General features: G+C 57.3%; 1 protein-coding gene across 6 annotated transcripts; it reads left to right on the forward strand.

Moving 5' to 3' along the window:
• The first annotated feature begins 3,768 nt into the window (after positions 1–3,768).
• On the forward strand, positions 3,769–21,179 carry KCTD15 (potassium channel tetramerization domain containing 15). Of its 6 annotated transcripts, XM_082366537.1 has the most exons (8): positions 4,929–5,101; positions 6,743–6,838; positions 8,407–8,499; positions 9,148–9,323; positions 14,388–14,532; positions 16,886–17,010; positions 17,186–17,491; positions 18,661–21,179. In XM_082366537.1, exons 3-8 carry the CDS (start codon positions 8,434–8,436, stop codon positions 18,797–18,799), a joined length of 957 nt encoding a protein of 318 aa, XP_082222663.1. In that variant the 5' UTR covers positions 4,929–5,101; positions 6,743–6,838; positions 8,407–8,433; the 3' UTR covers positions 18,800–21,179. The 6 variants fall into 6 exon arrangements, with proteins under 6 accessions (XP_082222667.1, XP_082222666.1, XP_082222665.1 ...); XM_082366538.1 differs by lacking the exon at positions 6,743–6,838 and having other exon boundaries at positions 4,928–5,101; XM_082366542.1 differs by lacking the exon at positions 16,886–17,010 and having other exon boundaries at positions 4,931–5,101.
• Positions 21,180–22,192: the final 1,013 nt, after the last annotated feature.

Here is a 22,192-nt window from a genome sequence, read left to right on the forward strand (position 1 = left end):
TCTCTGTTGCAGCTTCTCTGGAGGTGCCCTTTGGGGTTTGGGGCCTCTCTTTCCTGTTTAGCTTCTACCTTCCTTCCAGCTCAGGGTTCTGGTCAACAGCTCTTCACCTTTGGGGCCCCCAGCACAAAGCCCATCCTCTCCTCCTTCCCCCAAGGCAGATCCTGACCGTGCCCAGGGTCTACCTTCCTCCCCACGGCCCAGGGCGGCAACCTCAGCCCCTCGCAGGCCAGGGCTAGATCTGATTGGTCCACGTTTTCCCCGGGACTGGCTTGCAAGTTGGCCAATGGTGTGCCAAAGAGGGCTGTGAGGGCCACTGGATCACTTCCCTGTTCTCCACGCATGTCCAGGGAGGTAGCAAGCTTTAAGCTACAATATCTTGAGACCAGAGAGGACCTGGCGTAAGGACAGGAGAACATGCAGAGGATGGCAGGGAAAAGTGGAGAGAGCCTGGGTCCTTGAATCCTCCGCTCGCTGAGTCTCTGAATGGACTCCAGGGCCACTCTGCCTCCCACTTGCCATTATGCGAAAGAATCCACTTTCCTTATCATGAAGCCCATTGTGAGGTAGGTTTTGTTAATTGCACCCAAACTCACACAGACTCTTTGAGAATCTGGTAAACATGCTGAAACTTCTCTCGGGAAGAAGGCTCAGATGCAGAATATTGATCAAGTTGGGGGAGGGGGTCCTGGTCCCCCAGAGGTCATCCACAGGCCACCACCACGTTAGGATTCCTGGTCAGGAGATCTCAGTCTTGTCTCATCGCTGTCACCCTGATGCTGGCTCCCGGGGAGGGCAGGTTTGTTTGGTTCTGAGCAGCATACCTGGGCTGCAGGCAGAAGGCAAGAAGGAGGGGGTGGTCTGTAGCCCCTGGAGGCAGGCCCTGCTTTCCCTCCCATCAGAAACCAGAAATCCCACCGAGCATAGCGCTGGGGACCGAGCAGAGCTCCGTGAGAGCTGGCTGGTCTCGATTTATTAACTTCAAGGACAGGCACTTGGCCCCCACCTGCCATCCCTCAGTCAAGTTTGGACCGCTGCTCTCCAGGGAGCCGGTCACCTTGCTGACAGTCAGGAGGCCCTGTTTGCAGGGCGCAGCACTAACAGTCCCACATTTTATCACTCCCTTTAGTTTCCAGATTCACTGGGGTCCTAGAGGGAAGACTGGGGGATTCCTGGAATGGAGGCAGAGGCCAAGCGGATGTCAGACTGTGATCTCTGGGCCAGGCTGGCTCTGTCCTAGCCTGGTGAGGGGCCATCTCTGAGTCTGGAGGTGGGCGCAGACCTGGGAGGGCCTGGCTTTCACCCCAGCGAGCCTGGGGGTGGGGGAGCAGACAGCCCTAACACCCCAGCCTCTCCCCATCCCCCTACCCTCACACTCTCCCCTCTTGGAGGGCAGCAGCTGTGTCTCAGCCTGTTCATCTGCTATCTGGTCACAGACTTCCTGAGAAGGTTGAGTTCAGCAGACTTTGGGACCTCATCTTCTGATTAAGGTCTTGATCTTCAAATATAGTCTGCACACAGCAACAACAAAATACAAAGTCACACTGGAAGCCCCTTTGAAACATCCGGAGACTGAGGTCTTGTCCACAACACCTTGATGCAGGGCCTGACCCGCATCAGCTTCATGTGAGCTCATGCAGAGCAGCCTCAAAGCAAGCTCAGGTTTGAACCCACTTTTTAAAGTATGTGAACCGTAATGGCTCAAGTGCTAGTCAAATCTACTGATAAAGCAAGTTCCATTCTGATTAGACTCACATCCAATTTCATCTCTTGGACTATAGTAATGAAACAAGATGTATTTCACAAGATGTTTCAGTATGTTTTCAGTCCTAATTATACATCTTCAATTAAAAAAAACAAAACCTCACCACTGCATTATATACCAAAGATCATTAAATGCCTATCACAGCCCACGTCCAAGTCTCTCAATGTAAAAGATGGTTGACATTTAGCCGGGAACTTTTAAAACACTTGAGAATAAATTATGGCCCAAACTCACTCTTCTTAATGACACGTATAAAGTTCAGCTCTTTAATAAAAGGATTCAGGAATATGAAAACAAAGTTCCCAGCAATAGTAAGGAAATAAAGGTCTTTCAAAATGGTCAGTTCTTGTTTCAATTAAACCGTGCATTTTTAATATAGTTGGTATAAAGTGAAACTCTTAAAAAAACATCGAGGAATTTAAAATGAAATGGAACATCCTCTTTGCAGGGTCACCAGTACCACAGTGAGATTTGTCTCTTAAACAATGACACTTAGTATCTCTGTAGTTCCATGAATACTTTTGAAGTGTCATATTAAAACCAATCTCATGGCCTTGAGGCAAAGAGAAGCAATTAGTCTTGGAGTTGTGAATAAATAAAAATCCATTTATACACCCGTCCTTGACATGTACCTTGCAAATCTTAGAAACTTCATCTAGTGGGAAAAGAAATGTTAAATCATGAATACCAATACTAATCACATCGCCATGTGGCTTCCTAAAACAGTTTAGTTTATACCCATCTTCTAAGTATTAATTTATATGTATATATTCATCCATATTGAACACAAAACAAAGAAGCTCTAGCAGGCACCCAGCGGGTGAGGGGAGAGGGGTGAGGGGCGATGGGGTCACATGGGTGGCCCCATGACAAGCAAGTTTTCAGTGGGTCTCTGCTCCTCAAACGGGAGCCTGGAGCATTCTTTCTCATGCCTCCCTCTTCCCCCCCAAGCACTCCAAGGCTTGAGAAGGGGGAAGGTTCTTTCCCTGAAGAAGTGTGGGGTATCCACACACGCCTTTCTCCATTTGTGATCCCAGCCAGCATTTAAGGGAGGACACAGGAGGTCAAAGTATTTGGATACTTGTTTTACTTCTTATTTGGGCCCATCCCTTCAGTGCCGGGTGGGGTGGGTGTAGATGGGGGCTTTGCTGCTCCTTGGCCTTGCGTAGCCCTGGAGAGACTGGGGCAGTCACCAAGGAGCAAAGCAGACCTGCTGGGCCTGGCCGAGATGTAGAGAGCAGACAGTGGTGCTGTCAGGCCCGAGCTGGGAGCCAGAAGCCCGGGGGCGCCAGGGCGTGGGGAGCAGAGTGGGCAGCCCATGGGCCGTGCTGGAGCCGCTGCACAGATCCCTGACCTACTTCCAGGGCCCCTTTCTCTTCAAGGAGCAGCTAAGAATCCATAAATTAAGGAAATTAACTGATGGGGCCTGCGGCATCTTTGTAAGCTATTTAAATCTATAAATTTACAACATCTTCTGCATATATCAAGTAATTGAACTAACTGCAGGGATGTAACTTTAATGAGAAAATTTCCCCCTTCTCCTGTAGTTCGAGCTCTAAAGTAAATAAATAAATAAAACCTTCCCTTAGGAGGAAAGTTTCTCCTTATTCTCGCGTGGAGAAGTTACAGTACGGCGGTCCGGGCCCTCTTTCCACGCGCGAGGTCTCCTGGTCAAGGGAGGCAGGCCCCCACCTTGTCCTCTTTCCACCAGCGCCCCTTCGCCCCCGCTCCGGGCCGCCCCCAGCGCCCCCCGTGAGTGAAGCCGCTAGAGGGCGTCCAGGTCCGGCTGGAGCTCAGGGTTGGGGGGGGGGGGCCCGGCGCCGTTCCCGGCCGGAGCGCACCGGTCCTCCAGCTCGAGCCTGGCTCTGGCCCGGGCGTCCCCGGAGCCGGACGGGGGCGCAGTGCAGGCCGGGCGCACTGCACCGGAGGCTCCGCGCTCCGTTTCCTAGGAGCCGGGAAATGGTCCAGGAGGAGGAGGGGGGACGGGCGGGGCGCAAGGGAAACAGGAGAAAGAGGAAGGGGAGGAGGAGGTAGAAGAGGAGGAGGAAGGGGCAGCCGACTCGGGGACCAGGAGGGACGCCCCGGGCGCAGGCCTCGGCGCCGCGGGGAGTCTTGGCGGTAGACGTCTCCATCGCGCCGAGCGCGTAAAGGAAATGGCGCGTCTGGCCGCGGGGGGCCGGCCGGGCGCCCCCCGTGCGCCCCTCCCCCGCGGTGGCTGACCCCGTGTCCGCAGACGTCACGGGCGGCGCTGCTCCCCGGTAGAGGGGCAGCCGGGGCAGAGACCCGGGGAGGAAGGCCAGGGAGGGGGAGGGGCGGCACCGGCCCCCGGCTCCTCTCCAGCCCCGGCCGACTCGCAGCCCAGTTTCTTCCCAAGTCCCGCCCCTACCCCCGGGCGCCGCGGCGGCGGCTGCTCTCCTCTTTGTAACCGAGGAGTCAAGAAATGTGAGAAACGTGCCCTGTGTTACTTATTTGGGAGCCGAAAATTTATGCCCAGCTGAAAGCGCCCGGGGAAATATTACATCAGATGAAATGACAATGATTAAAATCAGCTTCTCCCCCACCCCCTCCCGAGCCCGGAGGAGGCCCGGGCGCCGCGTGGCTGGCCGGCGGGGGGCGGGGGGCTGGGCGGCGGAGGGCGCGGGGGCCTGGGCGCACCGCTCCCGGGAGGGTCCTGGCGGAGGCCCCGGCGGGAAGGCGCGGACTCCGGGGGAGGCGGGTGGTGATCGCCCGGCTAAAGGAAGGGAAACGGCGCATTTTTGTCGCCAAGCGCGGCAGGCGCGGGCGCGCGGAGCTAATTGCGACTCTAATCCTCTGCCCCGCGGCGCAGCCGAGCCCCGAGCCAGGAGTCGCCGCGCGCTCCCGCTCGCGCTCGCAGCGCTGGGTAATTTGGAGCCGGATCGCTGCCCTTTGCGTCCGGGCTCGGCCGCGACGGGGCGCGGGCTACGGGCTAAGGTGGGGGGCTGGCTTTCTCGCCAGCAATCGGGGAAGGCCGCTGGAGAGAGAGGAGGGAGGAGAGGAGGTGGGAGCGGCGGGAGGGCAGCCGGAGAGCGGCGCGAAGAGGAGGCGGCGGCGGCGGCCGCGAGGAGGGGAGGAGGCGAGGGGAGGGCGGGGAGGGGAGGCCCCGGCGCGCCGCGCCGCGAGGGGCCGCGCGAAGCGGGGGCCGGGGCGGGAGGGGTGGGTGGGGGGAGGGTTGGGGGCGAGAGAGAAAGTAACTCCAGGACGAGACCGGAGCGACCCGCGCAGCGAGCAGAGGCGGCGAGGCTGCGCCCGGCGCCCGAGACCAGCGGCTGCGCGGGGCGGGGGCTGCGCCCGAGTCCGATCCGCCGCTCCGGCTCCGAGGTAAGCCCCGCGCGGGCGGCCACCGCTCAGCGACGCGCACCCCTGTCCCTAAAGTGGCTGCGATACCCAGAAAGTCGCCCGGCCGTGATTCGGACGTGGGAGGGGCGGCTGCTTTGTCCCGGTGCAGGGCGGCGGGGGCTGGCGGCACGGGGGCACCCAGCACAAAGGCCTGGTGCGGGAGGGGGGGGACTGCCCACGTGGGCCGGCCCTGGCCCCGGGTGGACCCTCCCCACGCGGGCGGGCACCGAGCTTCCTGCCGCACGGGGTGGTGGGGGTGAGGGGGTGTTCAGGTCCCGGCACTCGGGCCTCAGTGCAGGGCCGAGCGCCCTGCAGGGCCGGCGAGTTTCCGGGGTCAGAACCCGGCTCACGCAGCTGGGGCTTCGGCTGACTGGACCCGGCTTGGTGTCCAAATCAGAGAGAGAAAAAGTCTCCAACGGGACAGATGTGCGTCCTCTGACGCCCACCCGCGAGTCCGAAACGGAGCGGGAGGGGCTGGCGGTCTGGTGGTCGTCCCAAGCGCGAGGGGTCTGGAGCCCCAGGCGGGCCGCGCGGAGATGCGATCCCCGCCTCCGGATCCCCGATTCCCGCCGGTACCCCCTGACCTGGACGCGCGCACCGGCACACTCGCAAACAGCCCCCCTCCCCCGTAGCTGGAGCGCGTTTCAGTCCTCCCGCGCCCCCCACCTCCGACTGCAGAAAGATCAGCTTCAAGTTTTCACTCCGCGTCTCAAATGTGCATGAAGGAATTTAACTGCACGATTGAATAACAGCATTAGTTTCAATTAATTTTTTTTTTAATCCCGGCAACAATAAACTTTGAGAACAAAAGCGCTTTTACGTCCTTAATTAGGCGAGCTTCCCATCTGTGGTCTCTAAGTGTCTGCCTCTTGATTTAACTTTGTCTTCCGCCCCGCCCGTGCCGCACACCCTCGCGGTCCTGCCAGGCGCTTTGGGTGCTGCGGCCACCGCCGCCCGCGGCGCCGCCGGCCTGCACCCAGCCGGCTCCGGCCGCCCCGAACGAAGTTCACACCGGCCGGCGGGCTCCGCGGCCGGGCTGGCGCGCGCCAGGTGGCCCGCCTGCCTCCCTTCCGGCCCGCCCCCTGGACAATTCTGCAGGCCCCTGGCCCTCTTGCCTGGGGCTGGCGCCCTGGGCGCAGACCTGAAGGGAGTTCTTGAGCCGCCTTCTGTTTACCTTTTATGGTTAAAATAACAGCTTAGCAAAGAAGCGACTTCACGAAGAAGCGATTTAGTAAAATCGTCTCAAGCTGCCGCAGCTCAGCCAGTTTAATCACCCCCAGAGAGCTGAACAACTGCGAGCACAATGGGACACAAAATCATTTTGTGTGTAAATGAGCGTGGCATTCTGCTCGCTTCCCTCTGCTCGGGCGGGCGGGGCTCGGTGGCGGGCGGGCGCGGGACCCCGGGCTCCCGCCGCAGCCTGGTGAAGCGGGTCAATACCCAGCCAGTTTGGAAACCCGCGGGCCGGGCAGCACACTACCGCCGAGGCCCCTGCAACAGGCGGTTTGGCTGAGCCTCGGGAGGGCCGTGGCGAGCTGGGGCTGGTCGTGGGTTTGATGCTGGTGCTGGCGGAATGAACTTGTGTCTCTTCCTGCACCCACTTTATGCTTCTGACCTTGGCAGTGGTCTCGGGGAAAGGGTCGTTGTCCAGCACAGATGCGTTTGTCGGAGGGAGCAGTGGCGGTTCGCGGCAAGGCGTACAGCCTGGGGCTTCCAGTGGTGAGTTTCTGGTGTGCCATGAACATCAGGTGGTGCTTGCGATGGAAAAGTCTGGGTGAGAACAGGATGGAACAGCTTTTGTGATGGGTACTTGGTGTTAAACGTCACTTCTGAGTAGTGTCCTGGCAGTAGGGCCGGCATTGTGCAGTCCGCTTTGATAGACGTTCCATCGGAATTCCTTCCAGCACAGTTTATCCTCAGTGTGGCTTTCCTTCTGACTCCTCCCTAGCAGAGCCTCCCAGGGCAGGATAGCCCGTTCCTGAGATACGTTTTGGTTTCTCAGAACTTCCTTGAGATAAGTGACCTGGTTTTCTTTTTGAAGCTTGCGGGAACTCAGGAATGCCCAAAGCAGCAGACCCTGGACAGCTAGAAGTTAAACATCACTGTCTGCTAATAGCCACCCCCCCCCCCCCGTTTCCTGTCAGAGGACTTGCCAGGACACCGAGGGCAGGACAAATCCTGGGAGAGTGACCCGGCTTAAATTTGCAGGATTTGATTCTCATTGGACCTTGGTTCATGTATTAAAACTGGATGTTGAATTTCAAGGCACAAAGTCAATCCTTGAGAGAGGTTCGGTTAAACCTGCAACGGATAAGTCCAGGTTTAGGTATGTGGCGGCCAGTGGGGGCGGGGGGCATGATAGCCACTGTGCACGTCTCCCCCAGCCCCAGGTCAGTGGAAGGGTCTGCTTAAACCTGCTCGTCTCCAGCTCTCCTGCATAGGGCCTGCAGAGTGTTCTCAGACAGCTTCTAGAGACTGTGGGACAATCTTATTTCAGGTGGTTGCGGCTCAGAGGAGACTGACTGTGGGGAGGGGCAGGAGAGAGTGTTCATTAGCTGAGCTGCTGTCTCCTTCTGGCCAGCTTTCTAATGCCTTGGGGCTGTGATCCCAAAGGGATCTGGAATATATTAGGCACAGACAAGACCATTCCCGGGGTCTGGGGAGAAACTGCAGAGGTGCAGGCTGGGCAAACAAAGACAAGTTTTCTTCTCTAAGGAGCCACAGGGGGAACGGTGGCTTCCTAAGTGACTTTCGCTCTTCCCTGGCTTCTCTGTGTCCAGCCAGTTGCAAACTGCATCTTAACACTGCAGAGACGGTGTTCAGAGAGGTCCTGGGGCTCCCCAGCCCATGGAGGGTGGGGGGATCCTCTCTGAGCTGTGGTTCCCAGGGTTCTCTCTGAAGCAAGAGGAGACATGCTTGGTAACGTGTCTCGAAAGCAAAATACCAAGAAAATCGGATTTGTTCTGAAACATTTTGGGGGCAATAATGGTGAGCATATGTTTCAGTACTGTCATTAGCTGAATTAGCAGACATGGAACTGCCCTGAAAACACATGTGTGAGTGAGTGAGTGTGTGTGTGTGTGTGTGTGTGTGTGTAAGTAATCTCCTATGGCCCGGAGGCTTGCTTTGGGGTGTGGGGGCAGGATAGTAGCGGGCAGTGTGGTAGGGCATGGGGTCCTGGGACGCATGTTCATAAAGGAGGATTGTAAGCATCTTTGACTGGGAGACACGGCGCCCAGGACCACTGAGGAGTAAGTCCTGTCTGGTTGTGTTGGTGCTTCCCACAGATACTCTGGGCAGCGATGGAAGCCTAGATGCCTCACCGCAAGGAGCGGCCGAGCGGGTCCTCGCTTCACGCCCACGGCAGCACTGGCACCGCGGTGAGAGCCAGCAGGGTGGGCTGGGTCAAGGGCTGGTGTCCTCCTCTTCGCCCTCTTCCCAAGCGCCAGCTCACTGGCTGCCCTTCCTCGCAGCCGCAGCCATAGCTGTGGCATTCAAGAGATGGCTGTTGACTGGCCGTACGATTATGTATTTTTTTTTGAAACAAAAATGCTCTTAATTTGATGTGAAATTTACTACATGTATAAAACTCAACGCCTTAGGTGCTGAGGAAGTCACTAATTTAGAGGTGTCTCGTTACTGAGACAAACTTGCAAAAACCCCTGAATCCCAATTCACAAATTGGTGATTCGTTTGTCAGGGGATATTTCACATCTAACACATAAGCCCACGACCTTTAATTAGAATTTTGCAGTTTGTTTTATGCCCCTGGAGGCTGACACCTTGAAAAAAATTTTTTTTCTTGATTTCTTATTGCTAATAAGCATCTTTCTTTTTTCCCTCTGGTACTTTGAAGAAAATGATGCAAATACACTTAATTACAGTGGTGGCCATAATTTGTCAGCTGAATATGTGATCAGGCACAGGCAGAAGTGATCTGATTAGATCTGTGATCACATTGGCAATAAAAGGAGTGCATAGCTCCATTGTGGAGAAACCCTTGTCTTGTGCCTTGTTTCCATCTCCAGGAGGGAGGAAGCATGTCTCGGTTGTCTCTCACCCGGTCGCCTGTGTCTCCCCTGGCCGCCCAGGGGATCCCACTGCCAGCCCAGCTCACTAAGTCCAACGCGCCTGTGCACATCGACGTGGGCGGCCACATGTACACCAGCAGCCTGGCCACGCTCACCAAGTACCCTGACTCCAGGTAAGAGCCAAGCCCCTCATGGCACCGGGGCGTGCAGTGGTGACAGGCAGCATCTGTAGCCTGCTACCAGCCAACACGCAGGGCTCTCCAAGGCCCCCCTGCTCCTAGACCTGGGGAGCTAGGGTTTAGGAAGCTGAGTCTCCCTGTTAATGGCTGCTTTGCACAGGGACTTGTGACCCTGAGCTGGTGGCATTAGTAGTGTTAGGTGGAGTTCCTGACTCACTGGCAGAGGCCACTTTTCAGAGCCAGCCCCACCTGCCGCTGGCCAGCAGCTGGCTGGGGAATCTCATGTTCCATCATGTTACTCTTGAGCGAGACTCAAGCCTGGCCTTTGCAGGGGACCATTCGTGAGCAATGCTGCCTACTTCTTGGGGTCATGCTGGGGAGAAATAGTTCATCCTATTTCCGAGTCTAATCCTTGGGATAGAGCATAAGGGGAAGGATGAGGGGGAGCTGCAATTTGTCATCTTTGCCTGTTTGGGTGGCCACTGCTGGACCCTAAGTTCTAGCAGCAGGCTCCCTTGGATTTGGGGGGGTTGCAGTGACTGGCTAGGAATTCCATGATGTTCGGGAATATCCACAGCTATGGATAAGCGTGAGCCACATACCGCCATCAGTGGGCAAAGCGTCTCTGACCAGGACCCTCCCTACAGGGAGCTTTACACTCTGCCCAGCTCCCCGGTGCTCCTGACTCCTGGACTCATCTTTGGGAGGCGCCGGGCACTGCTGACTCTCCTGCTTTTGCCTCTCAGGCATTTCTCTCCTAGGGGCAGACCTGGTTTCCCCCTATAACGGCAGGGCTGACCAGAGGTGGGATGGGTCTCTGAGCATCTCCTGGAGATGATGCCGCATGTTGCTTGCTGAGCCTGGGACTGCTTGCTCCTGGTACAGCGAGGCGGCCACCACTGAGGGCTGGCAGCGGGAGGGCCACGGCTGCAGGGCATCACCTCTGTTTTAGACATTTAAAATAAAAAGAGGAGTTAATTAATCCCCCAGACAGAGAGGGGGATCGGCTCTGGGAAGCTCTCTGATCAGGCTGCCTCGTGGCTGGCGTGGCTGCTCAGAGCACGGAGGATTCACAGCGTGTGGAAGTGGCGGCTTTGGGAGCTCGTTGGAGGCCGGGGTGGCGCCCTCCAGCGGGGAGTGCTGGAGGCGGATGCAGTGTCTTGTTCAGAATTTGGGGAATTGGGTGCAGGTGGCGGTTGGAGCTTCACTCCCTCAGCAGACAGAGGCTAGGCCTGGGGCACTTGTGACCTGGGGGCCAAGGAGGGGGCAGCATCCAGGAGGCCACGTCAGCTGTGTCGGCCTGGCACTCTCTGGCAGAGCCCTGTCTAGGATGGGAGATGGATTCTGCTTATTTAATTTCAATTTTGCCTTCTGCGGCATTCGTGCGTTGTTTGAGATAGATCATCCCTTAATCGGTTGACGACGTTTGCGAGTGAAATTCATAAAACCCTTGCCCACAACCTCTCTGAAGAGTGTTTCCTGAAATCAGACACTTGCCTTTCTGGAGTCATCATGGCCCAGGCCTGCGGGGAATGGCCTCCTCATTCTGTCTCCAGGCTGCTGCCTGGAGCAGGGTGGGCAGGGGGGTGGTCCTCCCCTCCCAGACCCACAGCCCATCCTCACCCATTGTCCTGCTCTGACGTGGGGCGGGCCATCTTGCCGGGGGGCCTGTGGGACCCTCAGGCCAGCAGGATGTGCCCAGAGGGAGTGGCGGTCTGCATTCTTCCCTGGGGCTGAGCCTCAGGATGAACCTGTTGTTCTGCCTGGATGGCTTCCAGCTCACAGGAGAGCTGCTCCTTGGGCCTGAAGCTTTGGCCTAGAGGCGGGGGAGGGGGGGGATGGGGACGGTGGGGGGACGGGGGCGGGGGGGGGGTGGGGGGTGGGGGACGGACCTGTAGGACAGTCAGGACAGTGGGTCAGGCCAGGCCTGAGAAGTGGGTTGGGCAGCTCTGCTGGCCAGAGCCCCTTGGATCTCTCACTGAGTAAATTATTAAAATTAAAAAACTGTTTTTCACTAATTCTGGAAACAAAGATCAATCCCTCACTCGGGGTCACCGATGTATAGATCACCTGGAGATGGAGAATTGTGTTAAGGTCACCCGGAGTGGAGGGAGTTCTGGATGTCAGCAAAGTCCCACCCTGGGCAATGCCGGGAGACCCCCCACCCCCTCAGGTCCCGGTGCCCACACAGCTATGCCTGGGCTTCTGGTTCTTGGCTGGTCAGGGTGGCTGCAAGGCAGGGAGCGCCAACGGGTCCTCGCCCAGAGCCGGCCCCGCCCAGCTGCCCGGGGCTGGGAGTCGACTCCTGTGTCTGCCACCGCACTTGCTGGACATCGTTTAGCTCCGGCCGTGGCAGCCCCACGCTTGTGTTCATCCTCACTGTGGGGAGCAACAAATTAAGATGTCCAGGAACTTTAGAACTAATAAAACCTGCCACTGAAACATGCAGGAAATTGGAGCCAAAGCTGAAAGAAAGAAAGAAAGGAAGGAAGAAAGGAAGGAAGGAAGGAAGGAAGGAAGGAAGAAAGAAGAAAAAGAAGACAACCCCTATCAGCTGGGGTCAGAACTGGCCAGCTTATTCTGTGGAAGGCTTCTGAGGTTGGTACCCCGAACCTGCAGCCTCCCTCAGAGAGTGGCCTGGGGTGGGAATGGACTCTTAACACCACACACGTGTCGGGAGCTCCCTTTGAAGTGACTGTCCTAACCTTCCCTCAAGCTGCTTCTGTCCTTGATAGCTTCAGACCCTGAGGGCATGAAAGGCCTTAGTCTGTGAAGAGACACCGAACCGTGGAAAGACCTAGAACCAGCCAGTCCTGAAATAAGGCAGATTGAGAGCCTTCTGGCCTTGGACCAATAAGACAACCTAGAACCCAGGAAGCCCTGGAATGTGGTGGATTGGGAGTCCTCTAGACCAACAGGTCTGGAGCTTCACAGCCTGATGTCAGGAGGGATTTGCAACACAAACAGCCGTGGAACATTGCTTGCTGCACACAGCGCTTGAGCTCAACCAGGAAGGGTGGAGAAAATTCTGCAGGGAGGCTGAGGCTTCACACTTGCTGGCTAACCTATGGAAATGGCTCTTACTTCTTCCTGCTGGTGCCACGTGGGGTCCCTCAGCAGCCTGCTGATGACTGCCCATGGCACCTGGCAGCCTCGCTCAGTCCTGTCTGTCTCCAGGGCTGCTGGGTGGCCCTTATTCTGACATCTGGATGCCCAAGCTCTGCTGAGGTTAGGTCTTGGGGAGTTTGAGGCCTGGAATAGGCCATGGAGCCCACAGAGCTTTCCAGCGGGGCTGTGTTCCCCAGTATCACTGTCACCAGGCCTGGGGGTGGATAGGGCTCCATGGCCTTTGGAGCTGTGAGATGAGTTGTATCGGGGTGACCGCAGCACTGGTTCCACAGGCTCGGGCCTCTCCACACCTCCCCGTGGGCTCTGGCCTGCTCTTGCCCATCTACGAGGCAACCTTGCCCTTTATACGGCCCCGCTGGGCCATGTCCCCAGGGTGAGAACAGGTTAGTCACTCTACCCCTGGGCAGACCCTCCTGGCCGATGCCTGAAGTGTACCAGGCCACCAGGGTGGATGGGGTCAATGGGAGGCCCCGAGAGAGGCTCTGGGTGCCATGACCCCTCAGCTGCCCAGCTCATTGCCCTGGCGCACGGTGGCAGGAGTGGGGCAGGGCCTGAGGAGCAGTGACGCGGAGCAGACGGAGGAGTGGGCAGCTGAGGGAGGGGGGAGCCCTCCTGGGAGGTCTTGCCGGTGCAGGCAGAGAGTGGGGGGGCTAAGCCTCGGCTTGTACATGTTGGGCTGGAAGGCCTGGGGCCCAGGTCGGGGCCACCCTTCTCCCAGGCTGTGCAGGGTCCAGCTGGGGACGTGTGTGTGGCCTTGCCTGTCTGCCGAAGGATGTCTGGCGGTGCTGCCCCTGGGGAGACCCTGCCGACCTCCCTGCGGTTCCCGAGTCAAGCTCTTGGCTGTCCCCACCCCTCTTCGGGGTGTCCTAACTCTCCCCAACGGGGCCTGGGGTCTGCAGGGGAAGTTAGCCAAACCAGAGCCTGCTGCCCTGGGAAATGGGGAGGCCTGGTTCCTCCCCGCTGGAGTGGAGGGGGCCAGGCATCAGGGCGCCCCGAGAGCCTCCTGCAGGCCCCATGCTTCTGTCAGAGCCACTGCCCTTCAGAAGATGGGGTGCTGGGACCTGGCCTCCCCTCGCGGTCCCCTCCCCGGCGCGCACACGCTGTAGCACGCGTGCACGCATTCGAGCACGTGTGTGCACTGTTTTGTGTGCATCCACACTGGTATGTGTGTACACACTGGGGTATGCGTGTATGTGTGTGCACTGTAGCTGCACACACACATGCTGTCCCCGGTGCCTGCCTCTGTTCTCCCCTAGGGTTCCCCGAGCGCAGGGCTGTGGGTGGTTCGTCTGTGAGTTTGTTGAGTGTACGTAGCTGTGTCTCTGGTGGACCCGTGCTGCCTGGTGTGTCCCTCACCGGGATGTGTCTGGGTCTGCCTGTGATTTGTGTGTTGTGAGGGAGGGGACCATGTGACGCTGTGCCTGCTGCACGGGTGTGCCCTGTCCGATGCTCGTTCACGCGGGTGGGGTGAGGTGGATGTGTGTGACCCGGGAGTGTGTCAGCTGGTTTACATGTGTTCACTGGGCAGGTGGCTGTGAGCTGGCGTGTCTGATGGTCAGTGGGGGTCTTCTGGGCAGTTCTGTCCAGCACGGGTTTGTGTGCGTGGGACGAGGTGGCTGTGTCTGTGTCTCGCTGTGGTTTTCCAGGCCTGTAACCTGTGTCAGCGGGCAGGTGGGTGTATAGAGCTGGGTGTGTCTCTCTCTGGCTGTGGCTTGGGAGTGTAGGCGGGGCGTGTGCACGTGCTGGTGTCCCGGCTGACTGTGGCCTGGCTGCCGCTGGCATGTGCAGACATCCTTTTCAGTCCTGGCGCAGTCCCAGGGTCACCCATGTAAGGCCCCTCGCCCCTCCAGCAGGGGGAGCGCTAAGGAGTCGGGGTGGGGCAGGTGGACCCGCCCTTCCATCCCACATCTCCGCTCCCATCTCTCCCAGAATAAGCCGCCTCTTCAATGGCACCGAGCCCATCGTCCTGGACAGTTTGAAGCAACATTATTTCATCGACCGGGATGGGGAGATTTTCCGCTATGTCCTGAGCTTCCTGCGGACGTCGAAACTGCTGCTCCCAGATGACTTCAAGGTAAGTCCGCAGCCGGCAGCTGCACGGCACACTGCCTGTGCGGTGGCATTACACAGGGTAGGCTGTGACTTAATAAATGGACCCACAGTTGTCATGGCAACCATAAAAACTTAAACGATGAAGCCGAGGGCTAAATCAGTTTTTCTAAACTAATTTTGTTTTCTCACATTTTTAGCTTATTTATCAGGGTGTAACAACAATTAAGCAGCGGCAGTGGCGCTTACCCCGGTTTCATGTTTGTCGTGTTGAAGGACTGTCGTGTGCCGGAGTTACAGGAGTTAGAGGTTCCCAAATCTGTTCCTTGTAGGCACTTGGCAGGGGGAAAACTGATCCAAACCAGACACCCTTACACAGAAGGTTGCCCCCAGGTCTCCGGGCGAGCCTGTCTGCGGCAGCCGACCTGGTTCCGAGAGTCCTGCCTCTGGTGCTGGGCCGCTCACGGCACGGGGATCCCGGAGGCAGGAAGCCCATGCCTGGGCTACCCCAGCTCCAACCAGCAAACGTCCTTCCTTTCTTTCTTCCTGTCGGCACCCAGAGGACCCAGTGGCCCTGGGGCTGTTTTGTCCTTCATCCAGTTCAGTTCCTGGGTGCCAACAGCCGAACTCGGGCTGAAAACGCAGTGAAAGACAAGGCAGGCATGGGTCCTGTCCCCACAGTGGTTACGGTCTAGTGGGAAGACAGATGATGAACAAAAAAACACTTGAATTCCACAGGGGCAAACGCTTCAGAGAAGCAGAGAGTACTGTGAGAGTGAACCACGCGGAAAGCGGGCCTGGGAGGGTTTGGAGGCAAGGCTGTTTCTCTGGGTGATGGCGGAGGAACGGGGGCAGACGGGTGCGAGGGCCTTGGTGGGGAGGGGCGAGGGGAGGGCAAGGAGCTGGATACGTGGCAGCCTGGGACCGTATGAACTGGGAAGGGAAGAGCAGGAAGGAAGGCTGCTGCTTGGTGTCAGGACCTTGGTGGCCGGCTCAGCATTTGGCTTTTTACCCTGAATGCAGTGGAAGGGTTGTGAGTAGGGGCATGACCATCAGATCTGTTGTGTGGAAAAGGATGCGGGGGGGAGCAGGAGGGTAGAGGCAGTGAAGGTGGAACAGAGTGGTAGATTAGATTCACGCTTAGGAAAAAGATGCAGAAGCCACAGGTGTGGATGGTGAGGGTCGGGGGCTCTCGAAGGTGTCTCTGGCCTGCAGCTTGAGTCCTGAGTGGATGTGTGGAGGCCCAGGGTAGAACAGGCTGGGGGAGAGTGGCACCGCAGTCCTGTGTGGAAGAGCTGGTGGGGCATCCGGGGGAGATGTTCTGGGCTATGAGGAAGGAAGTGGGGTTGTTGGTTTGCAGATATCGTTTCAGACCTTGCGTGGATGAGAGCAGAGGCCCGGCATGGTGCCCTGAGGAACCCCTGTGGAGGGACAGGATGGGTTCTTTTTAATTCTTGAATTTTATTTTATTTATTTTTTATACAGCAGTTCTTATTAGTTACCTATTTTATACATATTAGTGTGTATATGTCAATCCCAATCTCCCAATTCATCCCACCACCATCACCACCCCCGCCACTTTCCCCCCTTGGTGTCCATACGTTTGTTCTCTACATCTGTGTCTCTATTTCTGCCCTGCAAACCGGTTCATCTGTACCATTTTTCTAGGTTCCACATACATGTGTTAATATACGATATTTGTTTTTCTCTCTCTGACTTACTTCACTCTGTATGACAGTCTCTAGCTCCACAGGGTGGGTTCTTGACTGATGACAGGCCTGGGGAGGCTTCCCTTGGGGTGACTCCGAAAGCTGGGGTCAGTCAGCAGGAGGAACGGACTTAGGCACAGTGGGGTGGGCCCGGCTTTGGGGCTTGGGCTTCCTTGCCTCCCCCCAGGGGTCCTCAGGCTCACCAGCTGGACTTGAGCTGAGTGGTGTGGTCATGGGTCCTCAGCTACTCAGGGCTGGGGTGGGTGTGGGTGGACATGTGTTTGACCGGGGCAGTGGTCTGATCATCAGGGCCTGAGGGGTGGTTGGTGTGAGCCCGCCAGCCCGGGAGTGGGCTGCTGGTGAGAGGTGGGCGTCCCCCCAGACACCTCCTCACACTGCCTGCGAGGGCAGGGGCCGATCTTGTTGTCCTTTAAGCTTCACCCCCTCTTTGAGCTGGGTGTTTACATCCATTTTATAGATGAGGAAACTGAGGCTCAGAGAAGGTCTGGTAGATAATGATGCCGAAAATCCAACCCAGACAGGTCTGTTTCGCCTCCCTGCTCCGCAGTGAACTCCTCCAGGGCAGGTGAGGACGGGGCTGCCCCGTGCCTTGCCGAGAAATCAGCAGGTTTCCAGGCATCTGCACAGCCTCTGGCTCCTCTAATCTAGCCTCCGGGTCTATCCAGAGGCTTCTCTCTGCTTCAGGGGGATGAAGCCACCCCCAGTGCTGGGGCCGGATGGAAGAGCTCAGGGGGTCTTGGGACAGGTGCACACCAGCTGCTGCCTGGATGGAGGCAAGACCTTTTTTTTGGGCACACATTCACCCGAGCCTCGTTTTCCCCATCCCTACAATGGGGACAACCATCCCAGACCACATTGTGCCCTGGGGGTGCGGGGTCTCAGAGGGGGGCCCCCTGGAGCCGGAAGGGCAGATCCCCACCTCCCCCACCCGTGTGCGCGTGCCCGCAGGACTTCAGCCTGCTGTACGAGGAGGCGCGCTACTACCAGCTGCAGCCCATGGTGCGCGAGCTGGAGCGCTGGCAGCAGGAACAGGAGCAGCGGCGCCGCAGCCGGGCCTGCGACTGCCTGGTGGTGCGCGTCACGCCGGACCTGGGTGAGCGGATCGCGCTCAGCGGCGAGAAGGCTCTCATCGAGGAGGTCTTCCCCGAGACCGGGGACGTCATGTGCAACTCGGTCAACGCCGGCTGGAACCAGGACCCCACGCACGTCATCCGCTTCCCGCTCAACGGCTACTGCCGGCTCAACTCGGTGCAGGTGAGGGCTGGCCGGCCGCTGCCTCCCCCGTGCGTCCCCGACGCCCTCCGGCGGCAGAGGGAGATGGAGGGAGGCTCGGTGCCTGCAATGGCGAGGCCCTCCGTGCCATCTTACAGAAAAGGCAACAATGTGTCGATGCATAATTTATGTCCCGCTCATAATTAAATGATGGCGCCTGGGGGATGGACTTAAAAAAATTGATCTATGCTTTTTTTTTTTCCCCGAAAGGATGTTCTATAAAAATGGCCTAGAGTATTTTTAACAAAGTGTGCTTCATTTGACACCCAGAGTCTGACTTTGGATTCAAATTAAACCCAGGCAGTGGGAGCAGCAGGTCAGAGGCTGAGAGTGGCGGCGGCCTGGAACCCCCCTCCTCCTCCGTGCTGACCGGGGCCACCAGCACCCAAACAGCCGCCCAGTGCGTGTTTGGACTGGCTTTCCCCAGATGGGTCTGAGAGCTGGGAAGCCCCACATGGAGTGGAGGCCTATTTTCCATCAGCTCTTCCAGACCCAGGAGCAGACTCCTATTTCAGGCTTGGGGCAGAGTGGACTTTGTGGGGAAAATCCCGCAAGCTGTCCGTCAGCACTTGCTAGTCAGCACTTGCTAGAACCGTCAGCACTTGCTAGTTGCAGGACCCAGGTGTCAGACACAGTGACCGGGCCCTGCCCTCACAGAGGCACAAGCCCGCCCACGTGGACACGGAGACCTGTAGAGACTCAAACATCAGGAGGACGCCTCCTCTCCACCCCAAGCTCCCTTGGGCTGATGGGCCCCCAGGCCTCCAACCATCTGGGACTCACAGCTCAGGGAAGCAGGTGGCTGCCCAGAGGCTGGGGGCGGGGCCTCTATTACTGGGGCCTCAGTGAGGGAGGGGGGCCTGGGACCATGTGTCTGGAGAGAGAGGGGTCCCAGTCAAGGTTGTGGACCCCTGAGGGCAGCAGGGTGGTCGCCCATCCAGGTTTGGCTGTTTGAGGGGCCCTGGGGCCTGGCTGCCCCCGTCCCTTCTGTGGCTGCCCAGCTGGATGTTCTGCAGGGACCTCTGTCAGCAAGCAAGACGTGTCTTAACAGGAGAAGGTAGCGTGCCCTGGCTAGTGCCCACCTGCCCGCCAGGCAGGGCAGGCAGACGCTTGCAGCTGGGCATGACTGACCCCTGTTTCTTCCCCGGCAGGTCCTGGAGAGGCTGTTCCAGAGGGGTTTCAGCATGGCTGCGTCCTGCGGGGGTGGCGTGGACTCCTCCCAGTTCAGCGAATACGTGCTTTGCCGGGAGGAGCGGCGGCCGCAGCCCACCCCCACTGCTGTCCGAATAAAGCAGGAGCCCCTGGACTAGGCCCTGCCTCAGCGCCCACCTGAGGCCTCTGGGCCCTGGGGACACCCCAGGGACCAGGAAACAGTGCTGGGGAGTTCTGCCTATGCCTGCTTAGCGGTGGCCATGAGACTGAGGGTGGGGCTGGAGGGTCCAAAGCCTGCCCAGAGAGCCCCAAGGCCCCACGTGTCATGGCAACAGAATGTGGGATGCTGGAGGCACGTCCACTGAAGGACTGTTGATGTGACCCAAAGATGCCGAGGTGGGAGAACTCGGCCACCAGTTGTCTGGGCCCCTCGGCTCCCAGTCCGGTCCTCGCGGCGCCACACGTGCCGAGGCAGGGTCAGCAGAGGCCTCCCCAGTGCACTCCGAGGAGCTGTCCATCCTTCGCCACGCGGCAGACTCCAGCGGGTCTCCTTGCGTCAGAGATGGCTTATTTTTCTACAGTATTTAAGACGGAAGTAACTGTCAGTGCACAAGTCAGAGAGGCCGACAAAGACCAATGCTTCCTTATCTGGTGCTCAGCTCAGTCGGACGCGCAGCATGTCTGCATGGGGGGTGGAAGAGCTGCCGGACACTCGGGCCCAGGTGCCCGCAGAGCAGGGCTTGGAGACTTCTGGTCCCTGCTCTAGGGGCAGATGCAGGGATGGCAGTGCCACAGGGGCTGAAACTGGGCTCCCACGGGGTGGGGCTGCTGGGAGGAGGGTGGTACAGGCATGGGGGATGGATAGCTGTGGAACCACTTGAGACCCTACCTTTGCTGCCGCCTGGGGCACAGGCCACACTTGAGAACCACCTGACCAACTAATGCCCAGGGCCTTCGATTCCTATCTGTGCGTGTGCACACCTGGGCTCCCAGAGAAGTCATCTCCCCATCAGGACCAGCCATGGGGCCACACCACATCCTTACCTCAGGAATGGGCCCCACGGTGAAGGGGCCCATCTGTCAGCAGCATCCTCTGGGTCCCCAGCTCAGGAAGCCGTCCCCCACTCTGATTTTCCCACACTCATATGCACACTGAATTTTAATTAGACTGTTGTTACACTAGCTTGCCAGTAAGACCCGGACAGAGTCATACCTTGGGTTCTTGGCCCCGGATTCCAACGAGGACTGCCTCTGAGGGGTCCTCACAGACCTGCTGCCTCTCAGACGACAGGTCCAAAGATGGATACCGCCTGCCTTGTCACAGTTCCCCTCCCCTCCCGAGATGGCTCTTTTCCCGGGTTGGAGAAACCGCAAAGAACTGCTGGGTGGGCGGGGTGTCCCGGCCAGCACTGCCCCTTGTACGATGCCTGTAGACTTGTATATGACTCCTTTAATATTGTAAAGATGCTGATGTACAATTGTCGCGTGTTTGTGTAAACACATTATGTTCCTAGTTCATGCCATAAATGATGCTATAAAGCGAAAGACTGAGGCTCCATCCTGTGCAGAAGCGGCAGCCAGATTCCAGCATTCCGCTGCGCAGGGAGGTTTGGGGATGGGATGCCTCCCTCCGTTCCTTCAGTTCAGATGGGGAAGAACCAGCAGCGGTAACTGGGGGAGGGGCAGGGACAAGGGTCCTGAGCTTGCTGTTGTTTATTGCATGTGGGTGTTTCCTCACTGCTGTGCCTGTTCCCCCCTGGGCAGCACAGATTCTGAATTCTGATTCACAGCCCCTAACCAGATGCAAGCTGGGGAAAGGCAGACCCAAAGTGTCCAGGGGCTTTTGAACCCAGTCTTCAATGTTTGTGATTTTTCCCTCCCTCTGGTTTTTGGTTGAGGTTGACGTCCTCTTCAGAGCCCCGCAGAGCAATAGGAGAAGGTGGCAGGCAGTCCATGCGTGGCTCAGGCCAGCCAGGGGACACGCAGCCCTTCGCATGAGGACGGGTCACCCTAGCTCAGCACAAGACCTCAATGCGTCTCTTTCCGAGGAGTTTGGATGTACTTACGCAGGCCTCCAATTTTAATGAGCCTTTTTGTATTTTTCCTCAAAGTCCTTATGTTCTAACTGGCCAGGACCCTTTCCCATGCCAGTAAGGGCCACCAGCCTCTCCCTGCCTGGGGGACGGGCCACAGCCATGCGCTGTCTGAGGCCGCAAAGCGGTCGCCATCCCACACTGTACAATCGAATTTGCTGGACAGACTTGCCAGCCTTCTCCTTTGCTCAGCAACATGCCTACAGTTGGCACATGGGCATTTTGGCATCTGAGGTTCACATCTGAGAGGAGGAGAAAGTGTTGTGTTTATTAGAAAGGAAGTCTTGTGGAAACAGCTCAGTGCCGCGTGTGTTTATGGATTTTTATAGTATGATAGCCTGCATGGTTGCCGGTTGGTGGAGATTCCCTAACATTTTCAAGCAAACTATCATTTTGATTAAACCATTGTGCTAAAAAAAAAAAAAGAGTAACTACCTTACTGAATGTTACTCTTATCATCTCCTTACTAATTAAGACAAACCAGGAAGTATGATTTAGGGAATTTCTAAATTTGTAGAGAAGTGCCATGTTCCCAAAGTGATGCTAAAATTCTAAGATAGTCCCCATAAACAATAAGTACAAACATTTTTTATGCTTCCTGGAATGAATATACCATATTGTAAGTAATCTCTTGATCAGTTGCCAGTGATATAAGTGTTATTTCTGCTCTTCATAAATTATTCTTGATTATAAGCAACTGGACAGATAGCTGTGCCAACACTTCCCTGTTCCCCACCAGACCTCTGCCCGTGCAGAAGAGAACTCTGCAAAGCTACAGCAGGTGGCTTTGGCCGCTGTCCTGCTGACACGGAGCTCAAGTATCTTTTTAAAAGCCTTTTTTTTTTTAAGCTACCACTTGACTGTGTCCCATAGAATAAATAAAGGATATTTTATCAATTACACACCCAGCTCTAGCACTTCGTTTCCAATCTACCGAGGCAGCCACAAGAAGGTACTCTGGCTTGAGTGACTCTTGCGCCACTGCTCCTCACACCTGGGACTTGGCTTGACCACTGAATCAGCACCTTGAGTAGCCCTAGTCCCAAATACTGACACTTCCTGATCTAGGTGAGGAGTTGCCATGGAGGGTTGGGCCCTTTTGCACTATATTCGTTTTGTGCACGTGTATATGTCAACCAAACCACTAACACATTTGACAAAGGGGCAGAGAAGCATGGATGTGAGAAATGGCTCCATTGAGCCCCTGACCAGGGGAAGACCAATTTGGTTGAGTCCAGCAGAGCCTAATTAGAGCACGGGGTTGGAGATTACCCTTTCTCCCATCCAGGAGGCAGACCTGTGTTCTCTGGAGAACGCTACCTGCCAAGATGGCCCCATCCCATCAGGCCCTGTCCACCCTCCTGACTCCCCAGAGACAGGACGACAGCTGCAGTGGCCCTGGAGGACCCACAAGATTGGAGTTCCTCCTAAGTGGATG

This window comes from Balaenoptera borealis (genome assembly GCF_965194805.1).
Source record: "Balaenoptera borealis genome assembly, chromosome: 19".
Classification (NCBI taxonomy): Eukaryota; Metazoa; Chordata; class Mammalia; order Artiodactyla; family Balaenopteridae; genus Balaenoptera; species Balaenoptera borealis.

Excerpts from the sequence above, each read along its gene's own strand:
- KCTD15 (XM_082366538.1), top strand. The coding sequence starts at position 8,434 with ATGCCTCACCGCAAGGAGCGGCCGAGCGGGTCCTCGCTTCACGCCCAC. Across the intron at positions 14,533-16,885 it reads TGCTCCCAGATGACTTCAAG|CCTCCGGGTCTATCCAGAGG; the intron begins GTAAGTCCGCAG and ends CCTCTAATCTAG. Across the intron at positions 17,492-18,660 it reads GCCGGCTCAACTCGGTGCAG|GTCCTGGAGAGGCTGTTCCA; the intron begins GTGAGGGCTGGC and ends CTTCCCCGGCAG.